At 38.2% G+C, this 20408-nt stretch overlaps 1 protein-coding gene across 1 annotated transcript in view; it reads right to left on the bottom strand.

Moving 5' to 3' along the window:
- Positions 1 to 20408, bottom strand: part of LOC101359963 (ATP-binding cassette sub-family A member 6) — a 63223-nt gene that overhangs the window by 4178 nt on the left and 38637 nt on the right. Inside the window, exons 14-30 of the mRNA XM_023729434.1 lie at positions 19245 to 19361; positions 15709 to 15892; positions 15153 to 15319; positions 14540 to 14673; positions 13073 to 13210; positions 10914 to 11021; positions 9782 to 9955; positions 9450 to 9563; positions 8449 to 8568; positions 6374 to 6451; positions 5035 to 5126; positions 4214 to 4334; positions 3513 to 3630; positions 2297 to 2388; positions 1677 to 1855; positions 379 to 454; positions 210 to 304 (exon numbers count right to left, since the gene is read on the bottom strand). Coding sequence (XP_023585202.1) covers positions 210 to 304; positions 379 to 454; positions 1677 to 1855; positions 2297 to 2388; positions 3513 to 3630; positions 4214 to 4334; positions 5035 to 5126; positions 6374 to 6451; positions 8449 to 8568; positions 9450 to 9563; positions 9782 to 9955; positions 10914 to 11021; positions 13073 to 13210; positions 14540 to 14673; positions 15153 to 15319; positions 15709 to 15892; positions 19245 to 19361 — 2107 coding nt within the window. The remainder of the gene's footprint in view (positions 1 to 209; positions 305 to 378; positions 455 to 1676; positions 1856 to 2296; positions 2389 to 3512; positions 3631 to 4213; positions 4335 to 5034; positions 5127 to 6373; positions 6452 to 8448; positions 8569 to 9449; positions 9564 to 9781; positions 9956 to 10913; positions 11022 to 13072; positions 13211 to 14539; positions 14674 to 15152; positions 15320 to 15708; positions 15893 to 19244; positions 19362 to 20408) is intronic.

Here is a 20408-nt window from a genome sequence, read left to right as displayed (position 1 = left end):
CAGCTAAAAAGAGGAAGACCCTCAAAGTGATGGATTGACACAGCGGCTGCAACAATGGGCTCAAACATAGCAATGTTTCTGAGGATGGAGAGGGACTGGGCAGTTTCTGTTTGGTTCTGTTGTACGTGGGTTCACTATGAGTTGGAACCGACTCCACAGCACTTAACACCACCACCACTCCTAGCTCCAGCGGTTGTGATCATTCTCACCACATTTGTTGCTGCACGGTGGGATCCAGGCCTGTAGACGGTTCATCCAGAAGCAGCACAGGTGAGTTTCCCAGGATACTCAGCACAAAACATAACTGAAATGCAGAGAAACACCCGTTTGCTGCCACACTGTGCCAGCTCTCAGAATACCATCACAAGCCACACGTACCGTTCTACTGCTTCCTGCTGTTAATTTCTGCACCGGAACATTTAGCAGCTCCTGCAGTTTGAAAGCATCCACTAATCTGATGGAAAACAGGATGAGAATACTAGGGCAAGAGAAGATTTCTGGCAAATGTAAGCATACAGAAGAGTAATAGCACTGGAGATGTTAACATTAAACAACTCCCGAGATGCCTGGACAATGCTCCAAGACATCTGGGTGTCTTTTCATTAAATATACCCCTGCAAACCAACCCCATTAATTCCTCAAGAATGTCCCTTCTCAGCAGTTAAGACCTCCATACACAGCCTCGTGGGGCTGGAGACTCTTGGTCACACCCCATCTCTAATCACTGCCTAGCCTGGCCCAGCAGAAGACAGACCTCCTGAGGCTGCCAGTGAGTTTGTTTCTCTTAAAGGTGGTGGAATAATTTGGAAAAGGACAGCAAGAATAGTTCCACAACTTCAGGAATGTAATCAACGTAACTGAACTGTACATGCAGAAATTGTAGAATTGGTATTTTCAGCACTTCCCCTCCCCCTAAAAGAATGCCCCTTCTTGTTTCCCAAGCAAATTTCTCACTTTGAAGCAACAGATGGTAAATGTTTAGCCTAAAAGTTTCTTTTCCCCAGACCTGTATCTCTAAGATTTTGTGTATTCCATGGGACTTGCTCTCCTGCACTACTGTATAACCTTCAAAGAACCAACTGTACGTCACACGATTATAAACGCCATGTAAGTGAAAAACTGCCTTGTGATGGTCTCAGTAGTTTTTCTAGAACTGACTGCCTGTTCTGAGCATCAAAGAAATATTTGAGAAATTACTTCATATATTTGTTATAGAAAACCAAACGTCTCTTTCTTTCTCTCTTTCTTTCACTCTCTTAATAGTTACTCTCTGTAATTGTCAAAGCCTTATTGTTTTTAACAGAGAAAAGCTTGCGCTATTATTCTCAAAACTCTAGGGATAAATTTTTTAAAAATCAGTTTATTTTGGAATAGAAAGATGTTTCACCTCTTACAAATCCTTTAAGAAAAATCAGCAATTGTGAATTAGAAACAGATATGGATGACTTTTCGTACCTTATTCATTGTCGATAATTTTATACGATTATTTTTTGAAGACCCCTTGTTCAGGGATGTGGGAAACAAGCCTTGTCCCCTATTCCTGCTCTAAACACTGACACACTCTATAAAGTTGGAGACATCACTTCTAGTCTCCACTCTTCATTAGTGAATTTGTCACAAACTGGACAGTCACCCTACCTCTTGACCCAAAGGAAACACGTGACTTCTCTCCATACCGTGTAATGGCGGCCACAGCGTCTTCTTTCCTTAGCCCTTTCACGGCCGCGTACACCTCCAGGTGCTCCCTCACTGTCAGGGTGGGCCACAGCGGGTTCTCCTGAGGACAGTACCCCAGGAACCTGACCACATTGTCTTCCTGGTGACCCCAAACTGAACTGGATCCTTTCAGCTCCACCTAAAAAAGAAAAATGGGTTTAGAAACACCTCTAGCCTTTTCTTCAATCGCACAATTACTCAAGAAATTGACATTTAATAATAATAAATGCCTGAATTTTTTGAGCATCAAAGCAATATTTGAGAAATTACTTCATATATTTGTTATAGAAAACCATTTAAACTACTAATATACAAGTATACCAATTGCCACAGAGTCAATTCCAACTCATGGCAGCCCCATATGTTTCAGAGTGTAACTGTGCTCCACTGGGTTTTCAATGGCTAATTTTTCGGAAGTCGATTGCCAGGTCCTTCTTCAGAGGAGCATCTGGATAGAGTGAACCTCCACCCTTTCAGTTAGTAGCTGAGCATGTTCACTGCTTGCATCCCCCCAGGGGCTCTTGTGTAGAAGTATAGTTTTATAAATATAAAATTGAACCATTCATTCATTTTTCACTACCTCTCCAGCCGTTGGCTTTGTGATCCCAGATATCATTCTAATAGATGAACTTTTACCAGCACCATTTGGTCCTAGCAATCCCAAAATTTCACCTGAAAGAATGAATCACTGACTGTTAATAATGGAAGTTAAATATTAACATAAATTTGTTTCTTCAATAAAATTTGAGATATTTGCACCCCCCCAGTAATTATCATTTTGAAATTTATAATATATATGTAATCCATGCCAGCAAAAGATGTTCTTTATCTCCTATATTATATAAAATATTATTGGAAAGCTTATAGATTCTATGTCAGTATATCTGTCGTCCTTTTCCAGGATATTTGTTTGAGTTAAAAGGGTTCAAATTGTTTTCTGTAATTAATTGCCACTGTGCTGAGTCCATGTATAAATGATTCCTAAACCTGTGAAGCCAGGGATATTTTGTCCATCCCAAGTTCTACCACCTGTGTCCAAACCACCATCATATTTCATCTAGATTGATATAAAACTTCTTAATTTGCCATTCCTCCAAATGTATGAACAAACAACAAACAGTGTAATATTTTCTAAACAGAAATTAAATGATGGCACGATTCTGCTAAAAAGCCTCCAATGGCTTTTCATGAACTTGGCTTAAAATATGAACTCCTTGCTGTGTTTTCCAGAGCTATACCTAATATGGTCCCTGCCCACCTCTTTGACCTCCTGCCTTCCGTGAGTAGATACCTCCACTGGTCTGTTGTCTCTCAACCACTCCAAACGTGTCTACAGTACACGTCTGAGTCCCTGTACTCACTGTTTCCTCTGTCTAGAAAGCTTGTATGTATTAATGATAACATGGCTGGCACCTTCCTGACACCCAGATATTGGCTTAATGTTGCTCCCCAAGTGAGGTCTTCTTTGTCCATCTAGCCAAATGCAGCCCCAATTCACTCCTTTCATTTCACTTATTTTAAGGCTCCACATAGAACTTAACTAATGTCTAATCCTTTTCTTGATAAGTTATTTTTGTTTATGGACCCCCAGCTAGGACTACGAGGGCAGGGACTTTGCCTAGTTCCTTCATAACTGTATGTCCAGAGACCAAAACAGATGCTGGCACACTAAAAAATATATGCTTAATGAATGGATGAATGAATGTTCCAGCAAGTAGAACAGTGCCTAAAACATGACAGATGTTCAGTGTGTATTTCTGAAAACAACAGTCAATAGAAAAGTGGTTATTGCAAACCTTTTTTAACACAGAAAGAGATATTTCTTGCAGCTATTTTCTTCTTTCTCTTTGAAAAGCAACATTTCTTCTTGCCTGCGTATTCTTTGTGTAGACAGCTGGCAATAATGACTGGTTTCTGAAATAGATGACAGCATGATTTTCCTCCTAAATTTCAAGGATTTCATGTGTCTGTGTTCTCCTTGCTGGACCCTTTCCTGTCCTATGTCATAAACCAAATCATATTTTGTATTGAGGGTAATCCATATTTATTGTTTCAAATGTAATATGCACTCCTTCATGTAAACAGTATTTCATGCTTCTCAATGAACTGAGAAGACAGCATAGTTTCATGGAAGCCAGCTCATTGTCTTTCCAGCACATAAGTGGCTAAGCTCATGGAAACATCACAATATCTAAGGCAAATAAAAGATAACCTTTGAAATTATACTCTCTATTTAGCATTTTATAACAAATTCCACTTAAACTCTTCAACTCATAAGGTATTGTTTGGTTTTAAAATTATAGCTCTACTTATCAAAATCCGTTTTCCTCAAAAAAAAAAAAAAAATCATGTTTTAGGTTCTTCTCTGGATAAAGCTTCAGTGAAGCTCCAAAGAAGTGCCTGTGTATTTAAAGATTAGTTTCAAAATGAAAACTAGCAGATTTTGACAGTTCTTGAATATTTCTGTTAATATTAATTTTGTCACTTGTTTTTCTACCTCATCAATGTTTGAAGTGGTCAGGGCAGTTGCTGTTCTTATTCTTTCTGCTTGAACATCTTCATCTTCATCTGAAGGTTCCTCTGCATTTGGTCGAGCATGTCTACTTTGGGGAGAAATTCTGTGGCGAAAATTAAGTATATTATATGTGGTTTTCTAGTTGTCAAGGATGTATCAAAAATCAGCTTCCCTGTGACCCTATCATTGTCCTTTCTTTCAACAGACTGCTGATGTGGACCCTATGGATACCTGCTTCTACCTTTGCCAAGAGCTCCCACCCCATTAGCCAAAATCCTTTCCTTGTTGTTGTAATCACTCTTCCAGTTAACACCTTGACTTTTTCAAATCAGCTGGCAAGTACTGCTGCTTCCTCTTTAAAAATCAGGTGACTACATTTTCTTGGTTCACTCTGAGCTCATCTTAATCATATTCAGATATTCTCTTTAGCATCTTTTACTAATAACCCCTTCTAGAATACCCCTACTTGCAAAACACTCTCAACCCTGAACTAACTCAATTCCATCCCATTTCTTTGGTTCAAGGACGCAGGACCATCTTGTATGGGAAAATGACTTATTTGGGTACTCATGAAATATTTGAGGGACTGGAAGTTACTTTCAGCTCCCTCAGCTGATTAGTGGCAGAACTCTGCCTGGAAGTCATAGTTCCTTGCAAGGAAGTCAGTGATCCACTGGCTAAAAGGACAACATAGTGCTGTTTATGTTGTACATGTCAATCCCCGCTAGGTCAATAGATTAGCCCCTACCTAGGAATATTAAAATATGATGTGAAGTGCCAAATTGAATTATTTTTATCCCAACCTGAAAACAGGGTCCTTTTGCATTGTTTTCTTCCCCCACTTTATTTCCAGGCATCTTAGAACAAACACGAAAATCACAACCTGAAAGTAAGGCTAGGAGAAAAGAAAAACAATGATATTTAGGGAAAATTTCACAAATATTATTTAAACATCTGAATTAAATTGGCAATCTTCTGTCTTCAGGTAAGGGTAAGATGGGTGGGGCTCATTCTTATCCATTGGGGAGAGATGGTTCTGGCTATACAGTTACAACCCAGCTCACTGGAACCTGACTCCTTTCTTCCTCTCACAATCCAAATCCAGCCTGGCAGCAAATTCTGTGCATTCTAGCTTTAAAATTATCCAGAAATTAACTACTTCTTATCCCTACTTATGCCACTCCCATCCAGGTCCACGGCGTTATCATTTCTCACCTGGATTATTGCAACACCTTCTTACCTGGTCTCCCTCTTCTCTCCTTGCCCCAATCATCTGTTGTCAGTACAGTGACCAGAATGACTCTTTCAATACATAAATCTGATCGTACCACTCTGCTTAAAATCCTCCACTGGCTCTTCATTCACTCAAAGTAAGACTCAAAGTCCATATGGTGATCCAGAAAGCTCTGGGTAACCCCTCTTGCTGCTCCACCCCTCACCCCATTACCTCTGTGATCTTCTCTCCTACCAGGCTCCCCCTTGTTATACTGCCAAACCACACTGCCTCCTGGCTGATGCTTGAACAAGCCAGGATCACTCCTGCTGCCTCTTTAGCTTGCTGCCTTCACTGATTCATGTCTTTATTTCTCTGCAGGGCCTTCCCTGACCACCCCTCTGACACAGTATACACTATTTATTTAGTTTATTATCTGTCTCTTCCTCTAGAATATAAGCTCCATGAGGGCAAGGATTTTAGTCTGCATATGTTCCTGTGCCTGGAAAAATGTTGACACACAGGATTCAAAGACAGTAGCTTTCCTCAGCTGAAATATACTGATATAATTTTCCCTTTCATTCTTATTGTTTGACTTTTGCCTTTTTAACCCAGAATTTAAAAGATTTAAGCTATAGTCCATCTGTATTTTCTGTCACAAGCTGTCTCAGGTTTGGAGGGAGGGCGTAGTAGACTCTATAAACAAACACACAAAAAATAATTTTATATTGAGCTCTGGACTTACCATCTACTGCATTCATACACACAAAAAGTAAATCTAGGATTTGAAATCATTATGTCTGAATATAGTTCTTCTACCTAAGACTACATTAAAAACACTTTAAAAGTTAACACACTTAAGACTATGTAGTTATACTAAATGATAGACATCCAAAGGAACATATGGCTAGGTAGAAAGGCCTTCTCACTATTAAGCACACTAGAAGATCAACTTCATTCAGGTCATAATTTTTGTCTTCAAATGTTCTATGCTGCTCATTGATTCTCTGCAAAAAAAAAAAAAAAAAAAGGACAAATGGAAATTGATCGGTTTTAAAATTTGCATTTAAATAATATGAAATTTCACATATGGAACATTATTTCCCTTATTAAGCTTGATATCCCTAGGCACACTGAGGACAAGTAATTACCTGCAGAGAAGAGAGAAGGGTTTCCTATTCAAATCTGATTGGCTCGCAATGACCTGGTAGCCTATGTCTGGCTCCCTCTTCTAATCTTTTTTTTTCTTTTTATTATTATTAATACCAAGTCTCTTGGCTTTAAAGTTCTCTGAAAGCTTACCAAAAGTGTAGCTGGAAAAGGTGCTAGCACTGTGAAAAACGCTGATCAACATTATTTATCTTAATGGCTCCACACAAGCCTTTATGGTATTCTTTCCTATCCCAGTGGTGTTTTACCACCACAATAATAAGTTCTGTTATTTATTCTTCCTTCATCAAGCAATACATTCAGAAATTAACTCATTCTCCATAAATAATATGTGACAGACACACATTCATATATTTCACCTTGAAGGTCTGCTTATAGGGGGAAAATGCTTTAAGCAAAAGAATTAGTTTCCAGTCAAGAATTCCAGGCATCATTCAGCCCGTAGAAAAGTATTTTTGCAGGCAAAAAGTTTTCCCAGTTCCCCAAGAATACAAACCATTAGGGAAGCCCTTTCTCCTTCCTTTAAAGCTCATTCACCAGGATGATGCAGGGCCCCGGGAGTGTGCTTCTGACTAAGTTATCTCATTCTACATTCCAGCCTGTTCATATACTGTACTTCTCTTCATTTGAATCATATTCCATTTCTTTAATGTCTCCTGGTCTTTCCTGCCTCAATGCCTTTGCTTCCCTTTGCAGAACATGCTTGTCTCCTTCCTCACTCTCGTACTAATTAATTCTTACTCCTCCTTTAGGGCTCTGTTTAAACGTCACTGCCCCCAAAATAATTCTCTGACTCTCCGGAGCCCATCAGCTATGCCTCGTGTGTGCTCCTTTGGCCCTTTGTTACACTTTGTGTAACCCTCTGCTTTGTAACACTCAAGCCCCTTGCATTAACTTACTTGAGGTTGGTCTGTTTTAATCGCCACTCCAAACCAAATCCACTGCTGTTGAGTTGATTCCAACTCATAGCAACCCTATAGGACAGAGGAGAACTGCCCCACAGGGGTTCCAATGCTGTAAATCACGAAAGTAGACTGCTACCTCTTTCTTCCGTGGAGCGGCTGGTGGTTCGAACTGCTGACCTTTTGGTTAGCAGCTGAGCGCTTTAACCAATGCACCACCGGGGCTCCTTTAATCACCACTAAGCTATCTGAAAGGAAGGACTGTACACTTTTGTTCACCAAGTGTCTCCGGTTATTAGCACAGTGCCTAGAGTGTAGAAGTGTTTAACATATATGTATTTTTTGATGAATGAATAGTATTGTATATGAATTTATCCTCTCAATGGACAATGACTACTCATTGAACTAGACTCTGTTACACTGTTTTCAATATAGCATATTAGAATAGGATTTCACAAGCCCTGGTGGCGTAGTGGTTAAAGCAATCAACATCTAACCAAAAGGGAGGTGGTTCAAAACCACCAGCGACTCTGCGAGAGAAAGATGTGGCAGTCTGCTTCCATGGAGATCTACAGCTTTGGAAACCCTATGGGGTCGCTGTGAGTTGGAACTGACTCAAGAGCAGTAGGTTATGTTTTCCAAAGTGTATATGGTGAAGCTTTTTTAACAGCTTTACTGAGGTATAATTTTTATACCATAAAGTTCGCCCATTTTAAGGGTACAATTCAGTGATTCTTAGTTAAGTTTACAGAGTTGTGTAATCATCCCCACGATTCAATTTTAGAACATTTCCATCACCCCAAAGAGATCCCTTATTCCCATTTGCTGTCCCTCCCTATCCCCATTTAATCTATTTTCTGTTTCTGTAGATTGAGACAAAGCACTTTAATAGACTGCATATTTAAAATAAATGACACAGTAATATTTCTTACCGCTGTTACAAACACGAAAAATCCACTTATGGTAAGTGAGGGGAAGAAGACCATGAGAGTAATCAGGGTCGTGAAGCTGAACTCATGCATTACAACGAAGTCGAATGTGATGACCGTGATCTACAAGGCAAATCAAGACAGACTGCCTATCAGACAAAATCAGCCCACTGACATGTGAGAAAACAGAGCTAAGTGTTCTCATCATGTATGTAAGTATTTTTTCTCATATGCAAATACACCCGGATAGTCGTCATGATTTCCCCTTTCAGAGGAAGGAAGAGGAGTAGGGAAGCTTTAGTTAATGAGAATATATATGCTCCTTAGCTCCGCAATAGAAAATTCTAAATAGATAAAAAGTCTGGGGATTAAGGTGAAAGCTAAAATGATCAAATAGACTTCCTGGCAGTACATTATTAAGTGTAAGCCAAGACAATAAGCTAAAGAGAGGAAATATCTTTTTATAGCTAAGGTAATAATATTGCTATTGTATAAAAATATGTACCCAGTGAAAAGTTACATGAACAATTATAGAAAAAGAATCCTCTCACCGAGACTCTCAAGCTATTGCAAAGCTTTCTCGTTATCTTCCCTGCTACGTTTGTTCCTCATTCCAAAGAGATGATTTTTGTAAAATTGTGCATTTTGATTGTAATGGACTTTTTTCTATTAGAATACTTGGAAATGGGGGGAGGTTAAAATATTTTTTATTTTTCTGTTTTAAGAATTAATTTTTCAGTCAACAAGTATGTATTAAGCACTGTATTTGACCTTTGCTAGATCATTAATGTATTAATTTGAATCTACCAGTCACTCCTTGGAAACTCTATGGAGCAGTTCTACTCTGTCCTACAGGGTCACTATGAGTTGGAATCGACTCAATGGCAACGAGTTTGGTATTGCTATCTCCATTGCTCCAGGCAAAAGTGACTATTACTAACATTACACTTAACATTAGAATAAGAATGCTATCCGTCTGCTTGTATATATGTACATACACTTACCACATAAAAACAAAATGACCAAAGGCTATTATTTTTTCTCCTCTTGTGAAAAATAAATGATATCACATATGTCAAGAAGACTAGAGAAGCTGCATAACCAACTGTATTTACAACCTGAAGATAATACAAATAAGATCAAAGTCAAAAGAGAAAATATTAACTGAGAGAAAAATTAAATTATGCATATTTTAAAAATATTTTATTGCACTTACACTTTGCATGATTTTTATGGCTATGGCAAAATAAAAATAAAATGTCTTGATAATATAAAGTATCAATGCTAAAATTTATCATTATCTTATAAAATACGGTCTAGGTCACATCCTACTTACCAGACCAACCACAATTCGACTTGTGAGGTAAATGTTCACTGAAGATGTTAAGTAGAAAAATAAATACGTTGCAAAGAGAATAAGGATGTAGAGGTTAATATCCACCAGCGCCTGCCCAGACCAGTAAGCGGAAGTGTAGAGGCCTGAGGTCCATAGCTGGGAGTGAGCTTTATTCTGATGAAAACACACAGGATATACATAGATTCAACTGAAATCCAAAACCATAATCAACACATTGTAAGATTTATTTAAATAAATCTAATCTAAGATTTTTTAAATGCATATACCATTTAGAAACCTGAGATATATAAAGCCAATTCCATAACAGTGGTCATTTAAAACAATTATATTTTTTTGTTTGATAGAGTTGATTGGCAACACCTCTTCGATTCATGAATAATGAATAGAAAAGTAGACCTCAGGATGATCAAGGCATTGTTGTTGTTGCTGTTAGTTGCCATGGAATTGATTCTGACTCATGGTGACCCTATGCATGCAGAGTAGAACTGCTCTACAGGGTTTTTAAGGCTGTGACCTTTTGGAAGCAGGTCGCCATTTTCACCACCCAGGGACTTCCTGATCAAGGTGTTAAGCTCCTTCAGAACAAATGTTATTTTGTGACCTAAAGGTCATAATAAATTCTCCTTTTGTGTAAACATCCTCTTGGGGAGTTACTGGCTCAAGATGTATAGGTTGCCTTATCTAAATATGCTTTGTTTTTTTTGGTTATTGGGATTGCCCAACCCCAATTCCATCTTACATTCCCAATTTTTGCGTTGGAAGGGGGTTTCAGTTTTTAATTTTGTTTTTCAATTTCACCTTCACGCGTTTCTTTTTTTTGTTTGGAAATTATTTTTTTCGGAGGTTTTTTATGTTTCTTTCTCATTTGGAGGTTTTTATTCATTTGAGTCTTTGCAAAATTAGTGCACTTCTTCTGTGATTTTGAAGTAAAGATTATTTTGTGTTTTAGAAGTAAATTTTCTGATTTATTAGAAATATGGCTTAACTAACTTACCTCAGTTAAACATATGTTTAAAATGTTTATCCTGCAAGAAAATATTTGAACATAAAATATTCAAAATGCAATTACTGAAGTTCCAGAATTTTCTGTATTTGCTCCCCTTTTTCTTACTTTGTAATCGCTGACACTGCTCATGGCGATGTAAGGAGAAATGCTGCATACAACCAGAACTAAGAACAAGGAGCCTTCAGGCAGATCAGTCCAAATGAATATATAATGCTGCAAACATAAAGAGAGCTTTAAACTAGTGAACATTTATTAAACTTACATAAATACTGACAATCATAAAGAATGTGCTTTTTGAAATATTGAAAAATTAAAATCAAAGTGCACATCCAGCTCATCAACATCTACACATGGAGGCTAGAGGGGAAACGACTTCTGGTAATTTTACACGAGGCTTAAACTCCTATAACCCAAGCAGTCAAAAATAATTTAATAATTGTGACCCCAGATAAACAGGTAATTCAGACTTGAGCAGCAAGTCTTTCTCAGTAGACCTAGTGATGGCTATGTGAAGATCTGGCTGTTGGATGGGTATGTTTGAGGCTCAGAGATCAAAAGGAAGTTCAAATGCTGTTATGGAGTGAATTGTGTCCCCCCCAGTTAAATGCTGGAATCCTAACCCCTATACCTATACATGTCATTCTGTTTGGAAATAAGGTTTTCTTTGTTATGTTAATGAGGTCATATCAGTGTAGGGTGTGTCCTAAACCTAATCACTTCTGAGTTATAAACAGAGCAAGCACATAGTGGGGAAGACAGACAACATGTGAGGATCACTGAGTACCAACGAATGCTTGCAGCTACCGACAAGGAAGGAATCAACATGGCCAAGACCCTGATTTGGGCTTTCAGCCTCCAGAACTGTGGGGAAATAAATTTCTGTTGTTTAAAGCCACCACCTTGTGGTATTTCTGTTACAGCAGCACTAGGAGACCAAGATAGACGCCAATGAATCCATCCTTAAGAACTTTAAATCACTATCGCCGTATCAGTGCTTGCCTGAGACTGGTCTTAAGCCCAGGCAGTGCACAGACCTGCTTCCTGCATATAATTACAGGATAGCAGAGTGATAGCTCATCCCAAAGTACTTCTTCAACTCTTAAGCTTTATCTAAGGCTGTGGTGGCCTACATCCATAAATCCAGTGCTTCACTAGGTGGGAAAGTGTGTGAACATCATTCCAGGAATGATTGAAGATGAAAGGTGTGTGTCACTGAGGGGTGCCTATAAGAGTAGCCATGGGTACCTTGGCCCATTTTGATCCTGCGCAGACAGGTAATGGCATGAAGATGCTAAAACACCGAGGGAAGCTAACCCCTCTCTCTGTATCTGCCACCTGCTGGTCCTGCTTTCTCTCTTGCCCACTACTGGTGAGTTCCCTTCAGACGTTATTCCTCTGAGTTCTCCTATCACCTCTGGGCTGGAGGGACAAGAGAGTGGGGCCATGCGACTGGAGCCCAGGGGGCAGGGTCCTCCTGCTCCCCCATTTCCCACCAGTGCTTCCCTTGTCTAAACCCGCCTATAATCAGCTGACGCCAACATACAAACAAACCCATCGCCATAGAGTCAATTCTGACTCATAGCGACCCTACAAGACAGACCAGAACTGCCCCACAGAATTTCCAAGGCTGTAACCTTTACGGAAGCACACTGCCACATCTTTCTCCCTCAGAGCAGCTGGTAGGTTTGAACTGCCAACCTTTTGGTTAGCAGCCAAGCGCTTAACCACTGTGCCACAGAATCCTGAAAATGCAGCTGTGTGGATCAGATCCTCCTGCACTGTAGAACAACCATGAGTAGGTGAAGGAATGAATCAGAAAAACATGCTGGCCCAGAACTGGCACATTCTCCTTCATATTTAGTCAATCCACTATCCATATAGTCAGCAGAGGATCCACCTGCAAATTATATTATATTTCTGAAATTCTAAAGCTGAGTTATGAGTACTGCTGAGTTCCAGTTTAGGGCTCTCTCTCTGTCTGTCTCTACTACACTTCTTCAATAAGTGTGTATAACTTCGCAGAAGATTCTCTAGGAAAATATGACATTATATTGAAAGGTATACCTCCATGACAATTCTTCGACACTAACTTAACCAGGAAAAAAAAATCATATTGTGTTAGATGTACTTTGTTTAAAATGTGAGGACAAAATAATAATTTTTAGGATTAGCAATGAATTGTTAGTATTTAAAAGCTAAAGAGGGAAAATGTAGGTTACTTGTCAAATTCCTGATTGTTCAGAAGGAGTAAATGCAATACTTACAGAAAACAATGTGCCTCTTTCAGTTTGAATATATTTTGTAAGATTAAACATTCCAAGCAGCCCATTGCTGACAATATTCATAAGCACAGGAAAACAGTGAAGTCTGTTGGTATTGCACACAACTGAAAATCTATAATCCTTTTAATAAAATAAACCAAAAAAGAAAAAAAAAACAACAGAAAACCCAAAATACATGATATTAATTCTAAATCCTTAAAGAACAAAGACAAGCTTTTGATATATAAGATCTTAACAGTGCCACATTCTAGCTGTGTGACTGTCTTCAAATTAACTGACCTTTCTGAGCTTTAGCTTTCTCACCTGTGAAAGGAGATAATAAATGGGTTGTAATATGATTTAAATGAGATAATGCATATCAGACCCTAGCACAGTGTCGGCATCCACCCAATATAAGTTTTTATTAAATTTACTCATTTTAGATCATTTCCCCCAATTTTGCAGATGAGGAAATTTCAGCTCTCAGACTTTGAGAGTGGCTCAGGTGCCAAGACACTGTCGGTTTACAGTGAGCAGGCAAAGGGATGTGACTTTCTGAAAAGCAGATGAGATTCACAAAATACTCATGGTTACTCCACCAGTGAAGCATTTCACACTTTCTAAGACAATGTTTATGCACTTTATGTTTATTAAAATGTTTAAGGATTCATTGATGTGTTTAATATGGTTTAAATACTACCAGTAGTTCATGTAGCAAACGTGTTAGACAAGCAACAAGGACAGAGCCAAGCTGGTGCCAAGAGGCTATATTTTTTATTATGTGCTTAGTTTAGTTAGAACTTAATGATACATCTTCAATGGCTTTCATTTTTGTTTTTGTTTTCCTTTTTATTTCTCTTGAATAGAGGAATAAAGAGGAAGCTTTACTTGGTTTGGTCCCTTACTTTTTTACTGGAGTGTAAAAAAGACTCAGGAGTTCTACTATGACTAGGTGCATTTTCAACAGTCTTGATTCTTGGCCACTCTGTTGCTCGAACTAGCTCACCCAAGTTGAAATATGCTAAGACAGTAGACTGAGAACACTTTTCTCTCAGAGATTTCATGTGGCTATTATACTTTTCAATGTATTTTCTCAATATATAAAAACATTGAAAAGTCAAGCATTTAATAAAATTCTTTAAATCATAATTATATTTGGTTGATAACTGTAAGTTCCAATATTTTTTGTTTGACTAACCCAATTAAATTTAGCTAGTTTCAAATGTAAAAAGTATCTAATGTAAAACAAAGTTAAGGTATATTGATAATATACAATAATGAATATTGTTCTACAAAAAAAACTTATTTAAATTTCACAGTTTATTTAATAATGAGCCAAAATGGTTTTCTGAGTCATGCCGCTATACCCTGGCTGAGGTGACTTTCTGCAGATTTTAAAGCAGTTAGAATGTAGCACTTTCTTGGTTTTGTTGTTGTTTTCATAAAAGTAAAAGCAAGAGACAAACACACCTTTTGTTTACCAGAAACTATGATAGCTCCATTGTATGAAAGGTCATCAGTGCCATTTCTATTTTCAAAGTCATCTACTTCCAAAACTATATTTTGATGTTTCAGTGCATGTATAAAATCTTCTATATTTGATTCTAGTATGAAATCAATAACAGAAGGCCATATAAGAGCAAGAAAATATGGGTCAAATTTTTTAAATAACTCCCATATACAATTTAAAGTCAATGTTCATAGCATATTACATATATGTCTATTTGGGCATAACAATAGTAATATTGGCCTATGACACAGAAATTCTCCCAAATATCTCAAAATAAAGTTGTTCAGCCAAGATAGAAGTTTATTTCTCTCATACATAAGGTCTTAGAGTAGGCAAGCAGAGAGCAGCTCTGCTCTGCAAGGCTGTATGGTGACCCAGGTTCCTTCTCTCTAGTCTCGCCATCCCCATCATCCCCCAAATCAGAGCAAACTTTACACACTGTTCCTCCTAAGTTGTTTTTATAAAGTTCAAATCACATTTTTGGCCCTTATGATTTGCTTTTTCCCCAAGCATGTGCTATTTAACAATAAAAAATAATTAATTTCTGGATTGAAATTCTATTTTTCAGTTCACCTGTGTTATTGATGATCAATAGGCTGGTATGGGGCTCCTTGGGGAGTTGTCCAGGAGAGAGGAAATACAATTCAGGTTTAAATTCCAAATCACTGTTGTGATTTAATATGGCATAAAGTAGCATTTCCACAATCAACGGCAATATTGCAATTCCAAACACCAATAGTCTAACAATAAAGAAACATTACTATATGACTCTTTAGTAGTTTAATGCATTCATAGTCATCCCACAACTATTGCTGAGTGCCAGTTTTACTCTACAATAGCCATATTTCTAGGAGCTAAACATTCGAAAGTCATACATCAGCATGCTACAGGACTGAAAGGCATCACTATATAAACACCAGGCTATCAAACTATGAAAACTAAACACGCATGTTCACAAGCCGAATCACGTGCTGACATACAGGTGTTCTCAGTGTCAGTAAAATCCCATGCTGCCTTCATCCCCTGGCAGGAATATTGGGCATCATACTCTAGTTCTGAATGCTGTTCTGGCTTGAACCTCTTTTGAAACTCATTGTCTCACAAAATCAAAGTATACTCTAGTACTCACAGGGTCAAAAGTTCTTTCTTTCCGTGTTTTAGCTTTAAGAAACGGAGCCGTGCTATTGCACAGACCTGCAGTCTCCATAGAGCCATGTCACTCACAGTCTTCTGCTCTTCAGGGAGAGATGAGCAAGCAGGCTCCATTTCATCTAGGCTTCCTGGGTCTCTTTTCACCTCTGCTTGTTCAAAATCTACACACACACACACACACACACACACACACAGACGCACACAAATTGTTAATGTAATCTTGGGGCACCACATTTTCTCTTTTTAGTAACATTAAAAATTGTTTCAGAATGTTTGTCATTACAATGCAAACAAAATAAGAAACAAATTATGTTTATGGTGTCCTTATTCAATAAACTTAGTGATAAGATATACTGGATTCAAACCAAAATAAGAAGAATTTACTAAAAAGCTATCTCATTATACCCAGTCTCGGAAAAGGAATAGAACAATATTCTGACAGATTTCCAGAAATCTTCTCCATAGAAATAGTTGATCATAAATGCCTAAATGTCTACTATTAATGTATCAATAAATTAGTAGTGTAGGTGAAAGCTCACCAGTTCTGGAACCATCAAACCTGCACTGGAATCCCACATATATGACTTGTTGTTGTGTTGCTGTTAGGTGCTGTAGAGTCAGTTCCACCTCATAGCAACGTTATGTATAATAGAATGAAACTCTGCCTAGTCCTGTTCCACCCTCACAATCATTGTTATCCTTGAGCCCATTCTTGCAGCCACTGTGTCAGTACATCTTGTTGAAGGTCTTCCTCTTTTTCGCTGACCCTCTACATTATCAAGCATGATGTGCTTCTCCAGGGACTGATCCCTCCTGATAACATGTCCAAAGTACATGAGACAAAGTCTCACCTTCCTTGCTTCTAAGGAGTATTCTGGTTGTACTTCTTCTAAGACAGATTTGTTTGTTCTTTCAGCAGTACATGGTATATTCAATATTCTTCCCCAACATCATAATTCAAAGGCGTCAACTCTTCTTCGTTCTTCCTTATTCATAGTCCAGCTTTTCCAGGCATATGAAGTGATTGAAAATACCAGGGCTTGAGTCAGGTGCACCTTAGTCCTCAAAGTGCCATCTTTGCTTTTTAACACTTTAAAGAGGTCTTTTGCAGCAGATTTGCCCAATGCAATATTGATTTCTTGACTACTGCTTCCATGGTTGTTGATTGTGGATCCAAATAAAATGAAATCCTTGACTACTTTAATTTTTCTCCATTTATCATGATGTTGGTTATTGGTCCAGTTGTGAGGATTTTTGTTCTCTTTATGTTCAGGTGTAATCCATACTGAAGGCTGTAGTCTTTGATCTTCACCAGTAAGTCTTTGATGTCATTCCACAACTTGTCTGGTCTTTGGACATTAGTGTTTAATGCATCATATCTATTCTTGAGATGGTCTCTAAATTCAGGTGGGATATAGTTAAGGTCGTCCTTTGGCTCTCGTGGACTTGTTCTAATTTTCTTCAGCTTCAACTTGAACTTGCATAGGAGCAATTGATGTTCTGTCCCACGGTCGGCCCCTGGCCTTGTTCTGACTGATGATATTGAGCTTCTCCATCTTCTGTTTCTACAGATGTAGTCAATTTGATTCCTGTGCATTCCATCTGGTGAGGTCCACCTGTATAGTTGCCATCTATGTTGTTGAAAAAAAGGTATTTGCAATGAAAAAGTTGTTGGTCTTGCAAAATTTTATCATGTGATCTCCAGCGTCCTTTCTATCACCAAGGCCATATTTTCCAACTACTGATCCTTCTTCCTTGAATGGACAACTTTCACATTCCAATGATCAACAATTATCAATGCATCTTGATTGCATGTTTGATCAATTTCAGACTACAGAAGTTGGCAAAAATCTTCAATTTCTTTATCTTTGGCCTTCGTGGTTGGTATGTAAATTTGAATAATAGTTGTATTAAATGGTCTTCCTTGTACGTATATGAATATTATCCTATCACTGACAGTGTTGTACTTCAGAATAATCTTGAAATGTTCTTTTTGACAATGAATACGATGCTATTCCTCTTAAATTTGTCATTTCCGGCATAGTAGCCTATATGATTGCCCAATTCAAAATGGCCAATACCAGTCCATTTCAGCTCACTAATGTCTAGGACATCTATCTTTTTAAGCTTCATTTCATTTTTGATGACTCCCAATTTTCCTAGATTCCTACTTCATACACTCCACGTTCCCATTATAAATGGATGTTTGCAGCTGTTTCTTCTCATTTTGAGTTGTGCCACATCAGCAAAAGAAGGTCATGAAAGCTTTACTCCATCCACGTCATTAAAGTCAACTCTACTTTGAGGAGGCAGCTCTTCCTCAGTCATCTTTTCAGTGCCTTCCAACCTGAGGAGGTCATCTTCCAGCACTATATCAGACAATATTCTGCTCCTATTTATAAGGTTTTCATTGGCTAATTTTTTTCAGAAGTAGACCACCAGGTCCTTCTTCCTAGTCTGTCTTAGTCTGGAAGCCTAGCTGAAACCTGTCCACTATGGGTGACCCTGTTTGTATCTGAATATCAGTGGCATACCTTCCAGCATCACAGCAACACATAAGTGGTGGATATACGATTTACTAGTATGTTATCTGAGGCAAATCACTTAACGACTCTTAGGTCTGATTTGATCATTTGTAAAATGGTGCAATGACTCTTGTTGGAAAGTTTATTGTAGGAAGGTAATGCAATATATTCACACATTGATCATAGTAGCTATTTAAGTATTTATAACTGACTATTCCTATGGAGAAGATTTCTTGAAATCCCTCAGAATATTGTTTTATATGGGACCTTCTACTCTTTTTCAAAGACTGGTTATAATGAGGTCACTCTTTAGTAAATTCTTCTTATTTTGGTATGAATCTTGTATATTTTATCACTAAGTTTATTGAATAAGGACACCATAAATGGGAGCTGTCATTATTGTCACCATTAAAATGTACAGGAGACTATCTCAAGCTTTCTTCCCATTACGACCTTAGTGGAAATTTGTATATTAACAAGCTACAAGAAAATTTTTATAAGAAATATCTGCTCAGACCTCATGGTCCTGATTGAGATCTTTTTCATAGCCTCCATGTACCTCAGAAGGAGTGAGCATCTGAGGGTTATGAGAAAATTGCTGAAATTGGAGGCAGATAGTTTCTAAAGAGGAATTTGGTTTAAGCCAAGAGGTAACCTGTGAGCATTCTAGTAATGATGTTTAGGAAACAATGATCCTGTAAAAAACCAAATCCATTGCCATCAAGTCGATTCTGACTCATAGTGACCCTGTAGGACAGAGTAGAACTGTCCCATAGAGTTTCCAAGGAGGGGCTGTGGATTTGAACTGCCAACCTTTTGGTTAGCAACCGAGCTCTTAACCACTGCACCACCAGGGCTCCAATAGCAGAGCCAAATCTGGAATTAATCACATTCCTTAGTCTGAATCATACATAAGAAATTATAAATATTAAATTGATATATGATCATCTAGTGATTGATTTTCTATGAATTACACAAATGGTTTCACCTTGTTTGATAGTTGATTTTCCTTCTAGTTTTGCCAAGACTTCACTCAGAGTTGACATGGAAACGTCATAACTCACCACCCCCTCGCCAGAACACTTATCAAGATCACTGAAAAGGTCTAAGATAACAGACAATAATAGATACATTTGAGTGGAAAAACACATGAAAAACTAAACTTGGTAAATTAACACTTATTTAAAAGATGATGCAGAAAACCATTCAGAAAAAATATGTATTTAGAATATCACATTAATCAAAAGCAACATTTCATTAGAATTCTTTCACTCTCTGAAATTACTAGATTTTGGACCTCTCTCTCTCTAATCAAATCTTCTGCACACCATCTTCTATTCTCAGCTCGTGAACTTCCTGCAAATTTCTGAGGAAATACGAGCAATCAAAAGAGCATCATCTTTTCAACACTACACCACAAATCAATGTGTATCTCACCGACATTTTCGGTCTTCGTTCCTGTATTGGTGGAAGATTTGTAACTGCTCCTGTCAAAGGCTAATAACTCTTTCACCTGTGTTCTGAATTCCATCCCCTCTCACCATCTTACAGACTTTGATCCCATTGTGATCACCTATATATCCCAAAATCGTAATACAATTTTGTTTATTGTGTGTGTGCACTTCTCCACACCCAACGAAATGTAGGCTCCATGAAGGTAGGGACACACGCGTCTTACTTAACTGTATTCCTGCTGTTGTTGTTTGTTGTCATTGAGTCAATTCTGATTCATGCGACCGCATGGGTTACAGAGTAGAACTGCTCCACAGAGTTTTATTGGCTGTAATCTTTACAGAAAACCAAACTATGAGTCGGAATCTACTCAACGGCAACAGGTTTGGTTTTCTGGTTTGGAATCTTTATGGAAGCAGATCACCAGGCCTTTTTCTCCACGGCACCACTGGGTGGGTTTGAACCGCCAACCTTTAGGTTAGCAGCTGAGTACAAAGCATTTGCACCGCCTAGGGACCTTGCTGTATCCTTAGTGCCTTTTATATAACCGGCTCCCAATAAACATTTATTGTGGCTCTCTTCCATGGGGATATTTGGATGAAGATGCAAGCTTACATGCCACTTTCTATACCTGGTGGCGTAACACACCAGCAATATTACTGAGAGGACCAAGAAGGTGAGCCTATAGCAGTACTGTTTG

This window comes from Trichechus manatus, unplaced genomic scaffold (assembly GCF_000243295.1).
Source record: "Trichechus manatus latirostris isolate Lorelei unplaced genomic scaffold, TriManLat1.0 scaffold00028, whole genome shotgun sequence".
NCBI classification, from domain to species: Eukaryota; Metazoa; Chordata; class Mammalia; order Sirenia; family Trichechidae; genus Trichechus; species Trichechus manatus.
This window is presented reverse-complemented; position numbering and strand designations above follow the sequence as displayed.